The 15,964-nt window shown below is 38.8% G+C and overlaps 1 protein-coding gene across 1 annotated transcript in view; it reads right to left on the bottom strand.

Moving 5' to 3' along the window:
• The window catches only part of LOC122792709 (cubilin-like), a 3,134,001-nt gene that overhangs the window by 1,519,084 nt on the left and 1,598,953 nt on the right, over nucleotides 1–15,964 (bottom strand). The window contains exon 31 of the mRNA XM_044060295.1: nucleotides 4,456–4,637. Coding sequence (XP_043916230.1) covers nucleotides 4,456–4,637 — 182 coding nt within the window. The remainder of the gene's footprint in view (nucleotides 1–4,455; nucleotides 4,638–15,964) is intronic.

The raw sequence follows: 15,964 nt of genomic DNA, 5'->3' as shown, positions 1-15,964 counted from the left end.
TGTTTAATAATATTGGTTACAATTTTCTGAGTTTGTGTGACATGATTCCTAGAAAAGGCAGTCATTTTGTGGTCTTGCACCTCAAAACTTCCATGTAGCAGGCCAGTATCTCCAAGTACCATATGTTGTGACTTGGCAAACGAGGTACAATTTTACAGTTACATGTCATAATTTATATTCATATTATATTGCAGTTGAACTCAAAACTGACATAAAGTACATTTGTGAATTTCATGTCTTTTCAGGATATAACATTAATAAAGACAAAACAATGACTATAGCTGTAAACTATGCAGTAACACATTAATTGGTTCAGCAATACCTATATATGTATGGGGACGTGATAAAATGAAGGATTTAGGAGTACAGGATTCTGTTATGGCAGCTAAGGATATGTGGGAAGAGACTAAACAAAAGGTAATACAAAAACTGAGAAACCAGAAGCTGTTTATGGATATAGACAATAAGATACAAGCAGTGAAAATGTTTTTAGTCCCTTTTGTTTTATATACAGGTTAGGCATATTTTTATCATCCAGTAGCGAAATTGTGGATTGTAATTAATAGGAGTTGAGGGATTTTTATCTGGGAGGTGGAAGAGGCAAGGGTCAAGTGGATAAGTTGATCCTTCCAATAGAACAAGGTGATTTAGGATTACCAGTACTTCCTTATTATAGCGGCCCCAGAAAACTGACATCCTACACGGAATCCGTTTCTTACCTTACACCCTCTCAATGCTGCCTGGGACAGTATCCCTGCTGCTCTGAACCTAGCAAAATGGAGAGTGAATGAAAGACAGGAAAAGGAAATAATAATGTTAAACATAAAATACGGCATAATTAACTGATGCTGTGTTTTATCTGACGAGAAGCTGAGGTTTATTAAACCAGTACCAGACTCTTTCAGTTGTAACTCACCCAACTATATAAACTAAGCAAGTGAAACCAAACCTGTTCGCCACACAAGAACATTTAAGCTAGGATTCACACTATTTGTTTCTCAGCTGCAAATTTATGAGGAAATGTAAAATGGTAGCAAATCGCTCTTATAGTACTTGTCATCTGGTGAATGGCTCGTCTTTACAGTTATTCTGAAATGTAATGTCTGGAAGCAGAGATGTGCAAGTCGTAGGACAGTGTTCAGTGTAAAAAGAGTATTTGGGGCAATGTTTGATATACATTAAATCATAAAGAAAATAACAAATACAATTTCCAGCAGTTTTTCAGTAAATAACGACACCAGCGGTGGTGGTGCTGCGGTAGCGTTGTCGCCTCACAGTAAGACGTTGTCCTGTTCGATTCTTAGCTAAAGCGTCTTCTGTGTGGAGACATGCGTGAATGGGTGTACCTTCGTTGAAGGTTGTGCGTCAGGGCTGGCAACTCGGTACATAAAAATCTACTGCCAATCATTAGCAGACCGAAGTTCCGCTGTGGCGACCCCTAACCGGGAAATACAACAACAACAACCAGTATCAGAAAGTAAAACACAGAAATGCTTGCTTACTGCCAATGGGCTTAGTTTTCTCACAGAAGTGGACAAACACCAATGGATCTGCACTGATGTTAAGGGGAGTGCCTGAACAGAGTAGTTGTCACCTGGGAAGTACCTGATTTGAAGGGATATTTTACAGCTACACAATGAAGGCTTATATAATACAAGCAGAAAGCTATAATTCAAAGTAGAAAGGGATGATGATGAGGCCGGGGGGGGAGTTAAAAAATAAATAGACAGTGGGGTTTTGGATGCAGATCCTTAAGGGGAATAACAACAATCATAAAGAATATTGCATTTATAAAGTAGCAGAAAGTATTCAAGAACTAAGCCAACACAAGACTGGAGAAAGGAGATGCTGCTGATAGAGAAGACTAATTAGGGATGCACAGAAAGATGAGAGGAAGCTGGAATTTACTAGAGAAATCTGGCAAAGGAACAAAGGTATTTGAAGCAAATAACTAGAAAGAGAAAGGTAATAGAGTAGGAAGAGGCCAAGGAGACATTTGGACTGCAGGTTAGAGACTGCCTGTGCTATCAAGAACCAAGATCAGAGTATATGCAAACAAAAAGGGACAGGGGAACCCTAAGTGAAAGGTCTGCTCTGGTAGAGTTTTCAATTGAATCTAGAACAGAAGCTGCTACTGAGAAGGAATAATTAGTAGGGCAGACAAAATACTGAACAATAACTATAGGAATCAAGCAGAGGAGGTTAGAAAAGATTGGGAAGAGAAACTGGATAAACAGTTCATAAAGAAACAATGGGAAGATATCTGTATGGCTCCCAAATATGCAAGCACGTCTAGAAGATTTAAGATTTTTGTATGGAAGTATATGTATACGTATTTTGAACCCCCAAGCAGACGCCAAAGAATTCTTCCTCAAGTAGATGGCAAATGGAGGCATGATGGGGAAGAAAGAGGTACCTGGGAGCATATGTTTGGGAACAAATGATTGCAACAAAGGAAATGATTTTTGAGCTGAGATACAGGATCTGAATTGTCTACACATAGTAAGACCTTGTTAAATTTAATTCTGGTGGCTCCAATAAATAAAGTCAAACCAAGGTGGAATAGACCACGAACCAGCCGCTTCTGTAAAAACACTTCTTTTAATTCTGACAAACGATCCAGCCAATAACGGCCCACAGAACAAAATCAAATAAACGTTGAGCGCGCATTCCCTTTGTTAAATACAAAGCTTCCTCGGAACAAACATTGTTAAAACATAACACTGCTTATATACTCTGTTGACAAATGAATACATTGAATAATTGAATAATTGTAATGTTAAAGTTACATTACACCAAAAACTCGTACTCATAGTATATCTATTCTAATACATACTAGTATTCTATTATTTTAAAACAATTAATATTAAAATATAAATATAAATATATTTATCAGCTTAATGAATCTGATCAACCTCACAATCTAACTTAACTACCTAATATTCCGAACATAACTGCTATAAAAAGCCGTAACCTTTTATGTGCAGTAACCATATATAGTATAATATTGCAAACAACACATTTTTATTATATATTAGATGTATATATATATATATATTTTTTTTTATGTGATCTGCAATACACTTCCACATAGTTAGATGAGGTAGGCGAGTTTATTAGATTGCACAACATTCTGCACATATGCATTCAGGTTGGTTTAGCGGTTTGGTTACTGCACATAAAAGGTTAGGGCTTTTTATAGCAGTTATGTTCGGAATATAAGGTAGTTAAGTTATATAAGTATAATTCTGGTGGCTGCCAAAAAAGCACAATTACTAGAAAATGGAAATCAAAGTCTAAACTAACTGTATTTGAAATAGTGAATATTGTAACAGAGATAAAAGAACTGAAAGTGGTATCTTTAGAAAAGGGTAGGAGCAAATTGCATACAAAAAATGGAAATTGTGAGAACAATACATGTAGAATAATGTTTTGGTGGAGGAGTGAGGTTTAAGGGACAGCAGTAATTGATCCATTTTTGTAATGTTTGAGTGAAGATAATTGTAGAAAAAACATATATGATGTATAACGTTTGTAACAGTGAACGTGTTAACATGGTTTGTTTTCTTTTGTATAAATGTATGTTTGCCTATGTCTTAAGTCATATTTCAATAAAGGATTCTCATCTAGATCAAGGGAGGTCATAGTCTCCCTTTACTCATCACTCATCAGACCAATGATTGAGTACAATGCCCCATTTGGGATGTATCTGACCCGACACTTGCAGCAGCTGGAGAGGCCACAAAAGTTCCTCACCAAAAGGATAAAGGGTCTCAAAAGACTGAAAGAACTCCAGCTCTATTCAGTCGCCATCGCTGCTCAGAGGTGACCTTTCAAACCCAGATTTGATGAATATGCTTCACCTCAAAAATCTAGATTCATCAGAGCCACAAGGCGGAGACTTAAACCTCGACACGGCTATTAATAGGACATGCGGAGGGATAGATTCATCACCCAAAGACTCCTATGCTGTGGAACAAAATCCCCGATGAGGAGAGAGCACTCGCTGGCCTTGTTCAAGAGAAATCTTGACCAATGGATGGAGATATACCCCAGGGATTACCTCAGTGTCACTGCTCGACAGAGGCACAGCAAAATAATGGGTATAGTTCCCCATACTAAAGGGTGGCGTAAAGCCCAAAGCGATGGGCTAGGCTTGTAAATGCCCTCGGGCAGATAGCCTAGTATGAACCTATGAACCTATGAACCTAAGGTGCTAAAACATACATCTGTGAATTAACAACAGCGCAAGAACTAGAAAACAGTCATGGTGCCAATTAGTGTGATGTAAAGCAGAAATTCTAATGTCTTTGTGGGATATGCAGGATAATAAACTCAAGGCAAGCCTATCAGATTACAACTAACAAACCAGAACATTCCACAATGCCAAAACATAATACTGAATTTTGTGAATGAAAAAAATAATAGGAAATCAGCATCACGGAGAATACTTACAGCTACATAGTCAAAGTTGCATGACTGGTGATTTTCGATATCAAAGTCAGTGAAATTCAGTAAAACTCTATGAGAAACATCCACACTTATAACCCAAGAGCAGTCCACGTTGCTTCCATAGACACTGGGGTAGTTTGGAGAATGAATTTCACCACTTGGAGCTGTGAACAAGCCACCACAACCTGTGACAAAATATAAAATGATCACCATTAAAATCTTACGGTCTTAACCAATATTTGTCTTTAAATAGATTATTCATAGTGAATAATTAATGCTAAATATTTTATTATTTGTTCAAGAACACATGTGCAAAATGAAAGTCAAGCTTATTTTGAAAATAGATAGTGTGTTACATATTAAACAATCGCCTCTAGAATGTTCGAATCCCCAGTATCTTTGTAAGAGAGAGGGAAAAATATAATAGACTGTATACTGGGGACTCATTGTGATGGTATTCAAATATAAATGGGAAATTAGAATCTCTGAATATTCTAATAACATGGAAGTTTAAATTATATAACTCAATTCCTGCTGCCAACTAAACATTCATGCTGAAAATAGCTCCTGCATACACAAACGTTTAAAGAAAACTAAAAAAATCTAACCAATACTAAAAAATTATATTTTTGTTTCTATCTAATGTACTCCCTTGTCAAAATCTACCCAGTTTGGCATGCTTTGTAGGAGGACAAGTTATGCTCCTGAAGATCCTTGGGCACCATGGCTCTTTTTTTATTATGCTTCCCTGGATCAGATCTGTGGAGATACTAGAGCAGTTATAGTAATATCAGTAAATGCGTTTTATGCAAACAGAAAATGTGCGATGCAGGGTACAACTCTCCTTACACTGTATACAAAATGCAAATGGTGTGACACAGTTCAGATATATGAAGAGCTAATGGAAAACCACTGGTCCTTATAGTTTACCCAGATATTGAAGCTAAGCCTTGAGTAGTTGCCAGTCATCATCTATTTCCTTCCCCCACAAACATACACTCATTCCTATCTAGCCTAGGACTTCTTAAGGCGCCCTGTAGATTTGCATTAACCATTCTAATAGGCAAGTCATTGTTAGGTCTTCATTACCTTCACTATAATAAAAGTACTTCTCTGAGGCTGGCCTGACCTTTCCACCTTTCAAATGCACCTTCTATCCTCTCACTCCTCTGTATTAATAAGTCTCAACTGGTGAAGCCAGCTTCACTAAGGGGAATAGCTTGTTTTCAGTGTGAACCAAGAAAGTTAGATAATGCCATATAGTTACAATATTAACTATTCACTGCTAATTTTATGTGTATTGCGGTTCAAAGCAGAAGGATAACAGTCATTAAATATGTGTATCTGACTACTGTTCAGGTGTGTGTGGTGTTGAGTTCATCATATGAAGCCCATTGTACTTAAACAGAAAACTCTACAGCTTTTATTAACTTTGATGAATCCCCACTGTGACAGATTCCAAAAAGTTATAAACTGCATGCATCCTTCCCTCCATCTGAACTCCACTTCTCCTTTCCCTTGAAGATTCATTGCGTCCATGTACATTTCTCAGTTGTAGCAAGTACTGTTTGGTTAAGTGACTTGCTCAAGGCCACACATGAAGAAAATCAAGGCTAAGGGAATTGAACCCTCTACCAAAAGAACTGCAGATCAGAGCCTTGACCCACTGCCCCCACTTTCTTTTTATCCTGGACAGTACAAACACCATGTGACTGTATTCTTTGCTCCAGGCACCCATTACACTTACCAGTTTAGTAGACATCCTCTGGACTATCTGTATAGCCAAATAGCCTTTTTTGTAAGATGTGCAGCTATGTATACAAACTTTTAGGCATGTCCTTAGCAGTATGCTGTTACGAGGAAGAATGGCATATGCTTTCCTCTTTCTATCCCAAGCTGTGCTACCAAGCAGCCTTTCTTTAACTAACGTCTAGACCTCTTGTGTTTTTTTGTGTCATCTCAGTGATGATTCTGATCAAGTCACTGTAAGACAATATTTCCAGCTTTCCCCCACCCCCAGAAAGGGAAATTTCAGCCTTGTGAGTAATCACTCAGTAAATAAAATGCAGCTTGCATAACAGTTAAGAATGAAATACAGTAAGAATAGGAAAAGGAAGGAAACTTTCATTACAGCAATGTTAGAAAGGACATCCAAAAGTTAGTGCTGGTAACTGTTAGATAGATAAGGTATTAGAATAAAATGTGTTAAAATGTCTGTTATTGTGGTGTTTTAGTGTGGTAGGAACATCATACATACCAAAGGGACAATAATATGATTACCCCATGCTATGTGTTGCACCAGCAGCAGAGTGTCAGAAAGGGGGAGTGCATTCTTCATTAAAGAAGGAGTACATTTTATATCAACTGATGATATTGGAAAGACTACGAGTGGTTATGAAACAGCAATGTTATGAATGAATAGTGTGGACAGGGTGCACATACTAATTGTTATTAAGATATTAATTTCCCAGTGATGTCCAAGCAGAATAATGTGTAGTGAATTTCTAGGGCCAACACAATGACAAAGTCAAGTATGGGAACAGTTATAATGAAATCAGTAAATCAGTAAGGATTTCATTCCACCTGAGCTAAGAGCTATTTCAGATTTTAATACAAAGAGCCAGATGCTGAGGCAAGTGAAGTTGATGAGACAACAGATCATGGAAAGTTATGGTTTACCATTCACTGTGATAACCCACACTGTGCTGGGATCCTGGAAGGAAAGAATATACTATACTATGTACTACTGTGAGAGAAACTGCTATGAAGTAAATAGAGGTGGTGGGTGTGGAGTACTAGTAAAATAATGGAGAGGTATACACTTGTATTAAGAGAAAAAAATGATATACTGGTGTTGCACTGGAAGCTTACAGACTGATAAACAAGACACAGGAAAGGAGGATAAAATCATTTTTTACACCTAATATGAAGATGAAGCATGAGTGAGGAAGTTTATCTCAGGTGAGTCTTCTCATTAAAATCTGACACGCTTTTCTGACTGGATTACAAAGGAATAATTTACGAGCATCTAATCTGATGAAGCATTTTTAGACTTTAGCATGGCCTTCTACTCAGTATTAAAGTGAAGTAAGAATAAAGTACAGAGAAACAGATAGAGGTTCAAGACTGGAACAGTGGTTAAGAGGTCGCTATAAGGGGAAGTTCAAAGAGAGTTAATTGTAAGGGGGATGCAGGAAGTTGTGTTCTTCAGGAGTTAGAGTTAGGGCCTAATCATTTTAAATCATACATTTATGATACAGCAGACTGTCTGGAGAACAAGAAGAGCTTATCATCAGATGTTTCTAATCCAGAATCTGTAGTAATGGGTGAAAGGGCTAACTTTCAAAGTTACATAAACTGAAAAATGAAAAAGGAAGTGGGGCAGATTCATTTTAATATCAGAATATGTAATGTGGCACATTATTGGTCTGCTAACCATGAAGGTGTGGTGATGAGCAGCTGATGTGTGCTTCCATGTTTAGGAGGGAGGGAAGGGAGGGGAGTACCACTGCATTGCTGACCTCTGGTGGAGACTAGAGGAATGGCAAGTTGCAGGGTGAGCTAATGGTTTTAATAGCAGATAAACTACTTCAGTCCAAAACTTGCACTGGGTAGAGAAAACTGCACAAGGAGAAAGGGGGGGGGGCATAGGAATATACAGGTAATCCCCCACATAGGAATACACAGATAATGCCTCCCAGAACCCCCATTTGCAACCATGTCCTTTTGATCCTATTGTTCAGGGCTATCAGGGAGTACAGCCTCAAAGGAAATGTAAGGTGGTGATAGGAACTGAGTTAGGCAGGTGGCTGAAGAAGGAGAAGATGAAAGGCACAGAAAAAAAGAATGGCGTAGTTAAGGAAAATGTAAAATTCTCAGAGAAGGTTAGATGCTTGCGATGCTATACGCTTTCTTCTGAAAATGAGAAATGCCCACATATGTGTACCAGCCATGATGGATGGCACAGCAAATACCTCTTGATGGAAGATGGACTCCAGCAACACTTCCATAATAACAAGCAATCACCTGATTTTCCCCAAAACAGATATCTGTATTGGATATACTACAGAGCCCTGGTCAGAGGACTCTGTACCCCAGGAAAATTCACAAGATGGACCTATACAGATTATTGAAACTAACTTTGTTAGGCCCAAAGGGAAAGTCTTAAGCCTCTGAAAACCTCTCTTTTCTTTTCAATCTGTGAAGGAAGAGGAAGGAAAAAAGAAGTTATGTGCTCACCATAAGGTTCCATCTGTGTTGTCCATTTTCGTTCTTCTTCAACTCTTGGGTTTGGATCCAATTTGGCTGCTTCTACTAGCTCATGAATCATTGAAAGCTCTCATTATCCTCCCTTTCCCATAATGCCCTAGTTCCCAATATACCTCAGATCTTGTTTATTCCCCCTTACATCTGTAGAGCATTGAAAAGGAATAAAATAGTAAGGTAACTAGCAAACCCTGGGAATCAAACAAAGGAACAAAGTTCCTGTAGCATCTTCGATACTTCCAAAAGAGAACGGGGGGGGGGTGGTTGGAGTGAGAGTAGTTGAGGAAGAAAGAAAATGGACAACACAGATGGGATGTTATGGTGACTACATAACTTATTTATCTGATGTTGTCAATTTTCATTCATTCCTCAACTCTTGGGACAGAGTGTTCAGCTACCTAAATCCCAGGAGGACTCTAAGGAAGGATATTCCTGAGCACCACTGAATCAAATGCTGCTTTGCCCCTAGAGACCTGATCCAATTTGTAATGAGCAATAAAGATATGGGAATTATCCCAAGTTGTGGCTGAACAAATATCATCTACAGAAGATCTAGACAAAAATGCTGAAGAAGTAGCCATGGATCTTGTGGAATGTACTCTTGGTGGTTTGGGTAAGGACATGCCCAATTTATTATAAACAAAGGTAATCCAATCAGTCAACCATTTACCTAATATTACTTTACAGACTGATTTGCCCAATTTTTATAGGTTCATAGGTTGGTACTAAGCCTAGCCATAACAATTCCCTGGCTATTTCTTCCCACAATATTTACTTCCCTGAAAAGGGCACAAACAGTTGATCTGTTTTTCTAAATTGTTTTTGTTCTGTCTAAGTAAAAACACAATTTTCTCTGAGCATCCAATAGCTCTAACATATACTCACCTTTATTTGAAAAAACTGGAAAGAAGACTGACTGGTTGATAGTTTGATTGATATTAGATCCTGACAACCTCCTTAAGAAGAAATGAAGGATTGGTTCTCCAGAATACTCTATCCTTATGAAAAATCAAATAAGGGGGATTTGAAGACGAAGCCTGTAATTCTGAAACTCTTCTGGCAGAGGTAATAGCTACTAAAAAGATTGTTTTCCAGGTTAGACATTGTAGTTCAGTTTAGCTGAAGGTTCAAATGGAGACTGGGTTAAAGCTTGCAAGACTACATTTAAATCCCAAGAGGGAGTAGGATCTTTCTCTGGAAGTTTAAGGAGAAAGGTTCCTCTTTTAAAAGTTCTGCACAGTTTGGAGGACACTAGAGATTTCATTGCTACATGAAAGTTGGAGATGGCAACTAACTGTACCTTAATAGCAGAAGAGCTGGCTCCTCCATTGAAAATTGAGGGTAAAAACTCAGAAATTAAGGGCAGAAAAATGATCTAACTGTTTTTGTTATGCCCAAATTATGAATCTTTCCATTTGTTTTTGTACAGTTTCCTAGTGGAAGCTTTGTGGGATGATAAAAGAATGTGATGGACCAAGGAGGAGAGCCTGGCCTGCCTACCAATAAATGGAACTGGAGAAACCATGCAGTTAACTTTAGACCTGGAATGTCTGGGTGAATCAAGTCTGTCAAGTGAGACAGAAGGTCTGGAGTTGGATCTAGAGGCCAGGGAGGATGAGTAAGATGAAGCCAAAAGAAGGGAAAACAAATATGTTGAGGCCATTAACAAGCATTGAGGATTACTGTGTTCTTCAATTGAGATGCTTTCTGAAGAAATTTGGGGATTAGGGGTAATGGGGGGCAGGCATAAAGGAGATTGATGGGCCAGTCGTGAAGTAAAGCATCTCTTGGTGACTACCCTGGCGGGGAGATGAGGACAAAGAACCTACTACACTTGTTGTTGAGAGGGGATGCAAAAAGGTCACAGCATGCTTGACCCCATCAACAGAATATTTTCTCTGCCATCCTTCTATTGAGAGACCACTCGTGAGGCATTAGAATAGTTCTGCTTAACTTGTCTGCAATCACGTTGGACTTCCCTGGTGTAGAATATGTATGTATGTTGTACCTTTAAGAAGCATTTCCAAGGACTGAACGTGCATATAAACAGCAAGCACGTACTAGCATCAGTGCCATTTTCAGAGTGCAGCCAGAGAGTGAACATGTATGAGAGAAATAGTTAAGTTTATCTAAGTTAAAGTTACTAAGCCTCATTCCTGATGTGCTTCTAAATAATAAAGCTGCTTGAACCAAACCCACGCATGTTTGTCTGTTTCATCCTGATTGGATGAACAACATGGAGTCAGAACCAGGATCCAGGCACTGCTTTACAGAGCTATGAGGTGCAGAGTTAGCAGTGATGGTAAATTGAGAAAACAAGAGCAAAAAAGGGCCAGAAACAAACTAAAGGTAATAAAAACTTACATGAACGATTTATTAGAGAAGATAAAATGGAGCATTACAAAGACACAGAATGCATTATTAAGTAAACGAGTAGCACAGAAACACTTAATAAGCAAACAACAAGCATAAAAAGTTTATTAATTAAATGAAATGTTCGAAATTAAGATTCTGATAAAAAGCACATAAGGGGTTCAGAGTTACCTCGGAATTGCAAAACGAGCATGTTTAGAGTAAAACAAGCACAAGAAGAGTGCAAAGGGCATGAAAAGAGATTAAATGGGCAAAACGTATATAATAAAGAGCACAAAGAGCATATTAAGCATAAATAAGGCAAGGCGACTACATGTTTTTTTTTTTTTGGTGAATTAGTGTTTTGGCATAAAAAGTTATTTTGCATTGACTGAAGCTATTCAGCACATAATTGAAGTTATTCGAAGTATATCAAAGTATGTAAAAGTGCTTACAGTGTGTGCTTATTACTGTGCATTTATTTCAGAGTTCACTGTGTACAAAGTGCAACTATTTCATGAATTGCAGTCAAATTACAGCCATTTTAAAAAGTTTCTTGTGCTGGGCATGTCTGCTCACACAAGGACCCCAATTACAGACTGTTTCTTGCACTGTAAAGAGTTATTTAGCAAAGTACAGCCATTTTGGAAGCGTTTCAGTGTGCTGTTTACTGTTTATTCGCAAAGTACATTTACTTTGAAATGTTTCCTACTCTGAGCTTATTTTGCCCAGTTTATTTGCACAGTGCAGTTATTTGAAATGTTTCTTACACTGATAAAGGGTAATTTCTCAAAGTTCAGTGATTTTCAAAAGTATTACAATGCCCAGAAGACTTATTTTTCAAAGTATTTTGTAGAGTTCAGTTACTCTGAGGCTTATTGTGCTGTTCAGCATAGTTATAAGTACTGGCATACATTTCTGGCATATATGTATGTCTGTGTGTATGTTCGCATAATTACAAGTGAACCTGGGTTGCATTGTGTTTTACTATACTTCGTTGACATGGCAGATGGATTTTGAAAAACCACTTGTATTTGATCAGAATGTTGCAGAAAACTAGCAAATATTTGAGCCAGAGTATTTATTTATTTTATTTTATTTATTTATTTTATTTAAATTTGTTGACCGGGAGTGTCCGACTGGACGTAGGTCCATTTTCAGCGGAGGCCCGGGGAGAAAAGCTCCAAATTTATTTGTACGATATTTTCATACAAGCAGCTTACTCAGATAAAGATGCACGCACCAAGGCATTCATTTTACTAAACTTAGCTGGGTCAGAGGCTACTGAAAGGGAGCATTCATTTGTGTATGCACCAGCAGTGTATGAAGGTGAAGGTGAAAACCATCATATTGTTGTTCAGGCTGAATCAAGGGAAGATCCTGAGTGTTTGAAACACAAATTCAGAGAAATGTGTAACCCCAGACAAATGTTACATTAGAGAGGCATTTGGTTTAAACAAGAGATCAAAAGCAAGGATAAACTTTTGCAGCTTATATTACTGATCTGAAAACAAAGCTAAAACCTGCATGTTTGGTAGCTGAGTTAATCAAGGACAGGCTTGTGTGTAGTATTAATAGTGCTGCAGTGAGAAAGATTTTGCTTTGTGCGAGTGATTTAACGCCGAGCAAAGCTATTGAGATTTGCCAAATTCATTAAGTTACAGAAAGGCACACAAGTATGTTTGCGAATGACAAGAGTGTGGTTTCAGCAATCTGTGCAGTCCAAAGACCTGCACAGTCATTATTAGGTCTCAGAGACAGCTGGAGAATCACTTTGTTATCTTTCACTAAAGAAGTTCATCATATAAGCACATGTCCCACTGCCAGTTGTGTATTCTATGAAATTATATCCGGAGGTCAGTCCAGTGGTCAGACCAGCAAGAAGAGTTCCGATAGCTATGCAGGACAAAGTCAAAGCTCATTTGGATAAAATGGTACAGAAAGGTATAATTTGTCCAGTCACAGTGCCAAATGAATGGGTGTCTATGGTAGCAGCTCACAAAAAAGGCTCAGATGAAATCAGAATATGCACTGACCTAAGAGATTTGAACAAAGCATTAAAAAGACCTCATCATCCTATTTAAACAATTGAGGAAGTTGCAGCCCTAATACCGAATGCCACTGTTTTTTCTGTCTTGGATGCAAAGAGTTCTTTTTGGCAAGTGATGCTTGATCGCAAATCTTCATTACTGATTACGTGCATTACCCCATTTGGAAGATACAGATTTCTTAGGATGCCATTTGGAATAAATTCTGCAAGTGAAGTCTTTCAGCTTGCAAAGGAGCAAATTTTTTTTAGGTTTTCCATGTGCCATTATAGTAGATGATTTATTGGTCGGAGGCAATGGCGAATCAGAGCATGACAGAAGCCTCAGGAAAGTTCTAGAATGAACACGTGAAGTGAATTTAAACCTCAATCCTCTGAAGTGCAAACTCAGACTACCAGAAGTTACATATGTAGGTTACTTATTTACTAGCACTGATTTGATACCTGATCCGTTCAAGCAAGAAGCCATTCTTGAGATGTCAGCACCCGATAACATTCAAGCTCTACAACATTTTCTTGGTATGGTCAACTATTTAGGCAAGTTTATACCAGATTTCAGTGAGATGACAGCACCTTTAAGAGGGCTGATGCAGAAAAATGTTGCATGGTCTTGGCTAGAACAGCACCAGAGAGCATCTGAAGACCTTAAGCACAAAATTGCTGACCCACCTACATTAAGTTACTATGATATCAAAAAAACATTCACTCTTTCCTGTGATGCTTCGAAATTTGGTCTTGAAGTAGTTATTCTTCAAGACAACAGACCAGTACCCAATGCATCTCGAACTCATACCCAAAGTGAGATGCAGTATGCTCAAACTGAGAAAGAACATTTAGCAATTGTGTTTGCATGCTCAAAATTTCATGATTATATTTATGGCTGAACTATCCAGACTAAAACTGATCATCAGACTGTAGTTACTATATTAAAGAAGCCTACGCATTCCACTCCAGCAAGATTACAAAGGCTGATGCTTAAATTTCAAAATACAATTTCAAAATGGTCTATACAAAAGGCAAACTTCCTTATCTGGCTGATACAGTATCCAGATCACCTGGAAACACAAGAGAGCAGTTAAATGCAGAGAAATTTGACTTTGATGTTATGGAAGTGCGTAATTTTTCTACCACGAGACATGATGAACTGAAAGATCATAGGATCATAGGAAATTACTAGCCTATTGGCCCTAAGGCCCTTATAAGCCTAGCCAAGAGGTTAGCCCATGTTTAGACAAGTCAGCAACCAAAATTCCTGTCCAGCAGGGACACAGGTGAAATCCCTGGGATGTATTTTCTGTTTCCCATCCAGTTATCCAGGGTGGAGTTAAAAAGGGTTAATGAGGTACTCTGCTTGATGTGGAGAGGGAATCTATTCCACAGATGGGGGAGGATTTGGGACACAAATCTGTCCCACCAACAAGTCGTATTGATGTCACAGACCAGGTTGAGGTCACGCATGCGGGTTGAGTGGAGCTTGACTTGCGGATATGCAGCAATCCCATCAAGCTTGGGTCTGAGATTACTTTGTATGCCACTCAGAGGTCACCTCTGAGGAGTCTGTATGAGACTGAGTAGAGGGACATGCCTTTTAGCCTGTCTGTTTAGGGTACATGTTTGAGGTCCTGGATTCTTCTGGTGAGAAACCTCTGTGGTCTGTCCAGCTGCTGCATGTGCTTTGCGAGGTACATGCCGAAGGGGATGTTGTATTCAATAACTGGCCTTATAAGGGAAGAATACAGGGATGTTGTGACCTCCTTGTCCCTGGATGAGATGCCCTTACTTATGATGTGCGCCATATAGAAAGCTTTCCGTACAATAGAAGCAACATGGTGGTCAAAAGTCAGGTTGCTATCAACCTGGGTGTCCAAATCCCTCATGACTGATTGCGTGCTTAGGGCGTTGTTATTAATGTGATAATAGGTGGGGATGTCACTCTCCCCAAAGGGGATGATGATGCATTTTTTTGGTATTCAGCTTGAGGTCATGTTTCTGGCACCAGTCATTTGTTTGAGTGAGACCCTCTTGGAGGACATCCACATCATTTGGGGAATTGACGACCGCACCTAGCTTGCAGTCATCTGCAAACTTGGTCAGCCATATCCCACTGGTTTTGGCCTGCACCTCAGAGAAGTATATCCCGAATAACAGAGGCCCCAAGACCAATCCCTGGGGTACGCCAGTCATTATGGGTCTACTGCTTGAGGTGGCTTCCCCTATTTTGATTAGGTGGGTTCTGTCAGTGAGCCAGTTTGCTACCCATCTGATAACATATGGATTGATATCTAGTTGAGAGAGTTTGTCTACTATGCCCGAGTGGGGAATAGTGTCGAAGGCCTTGGCCAGGTCAAGGTAGGCAGTGTGCTCCGTCTTCCCCTCGTCCATGGCTTTGGTGACTGTCTTAAAGAAGTTGACTACATTTAACAGACATGACCTCCCCTTGACAAAGTCAAACTGTGTGGGGTTGAGTGTTTGGAGATTGCCAATGTTGCTGTTAATGAGGTCCATGATAATCCATTCCATGGCCGTGCAGATCAGGCTAGTTAGGCTGACGGGTCTATAATTTCCTGGATCGGTGGATGCTCCACCTTTTATTATTTTTATTTTTTATTTTATTTTATTTTACATTTGTTTACCGGGTAGTCTAACTGGATACATGTCCATTTTCAGTAGAGGACCGGGGTGATAAGCTCCAAGATATAACAATGATATTAACAAGATAACAAATAAGGTAACATTAATAAAAACACAAACATATTTATAATACATATTACTGGTTATCACAGTAAGATTCAGCAGTGCAGAGTACAGGCATAAGATAGCATGCTAGTACAAAACAAGATGTTTGAG

The sequence above is a fragment of the Protopterus annectens genome, chromosome 2.part0, assembly GCF_019279795.1.
Source record: "Protopterus annectens isolate FY-2018-M chromosome 2.part0, PAN1.0, whole genome shotgun sequence".
NCBI classification, from domain to species: Eukaryota; Metazoa; Chordata; order Ceratodontiformes; family Protopteridae; genus Protopterus; species Protopterus annectens.
Note: the sequence above shows the minus strand (reverse complement) of the source record. Positions and strands in the feature narration are given on the sequence as shown.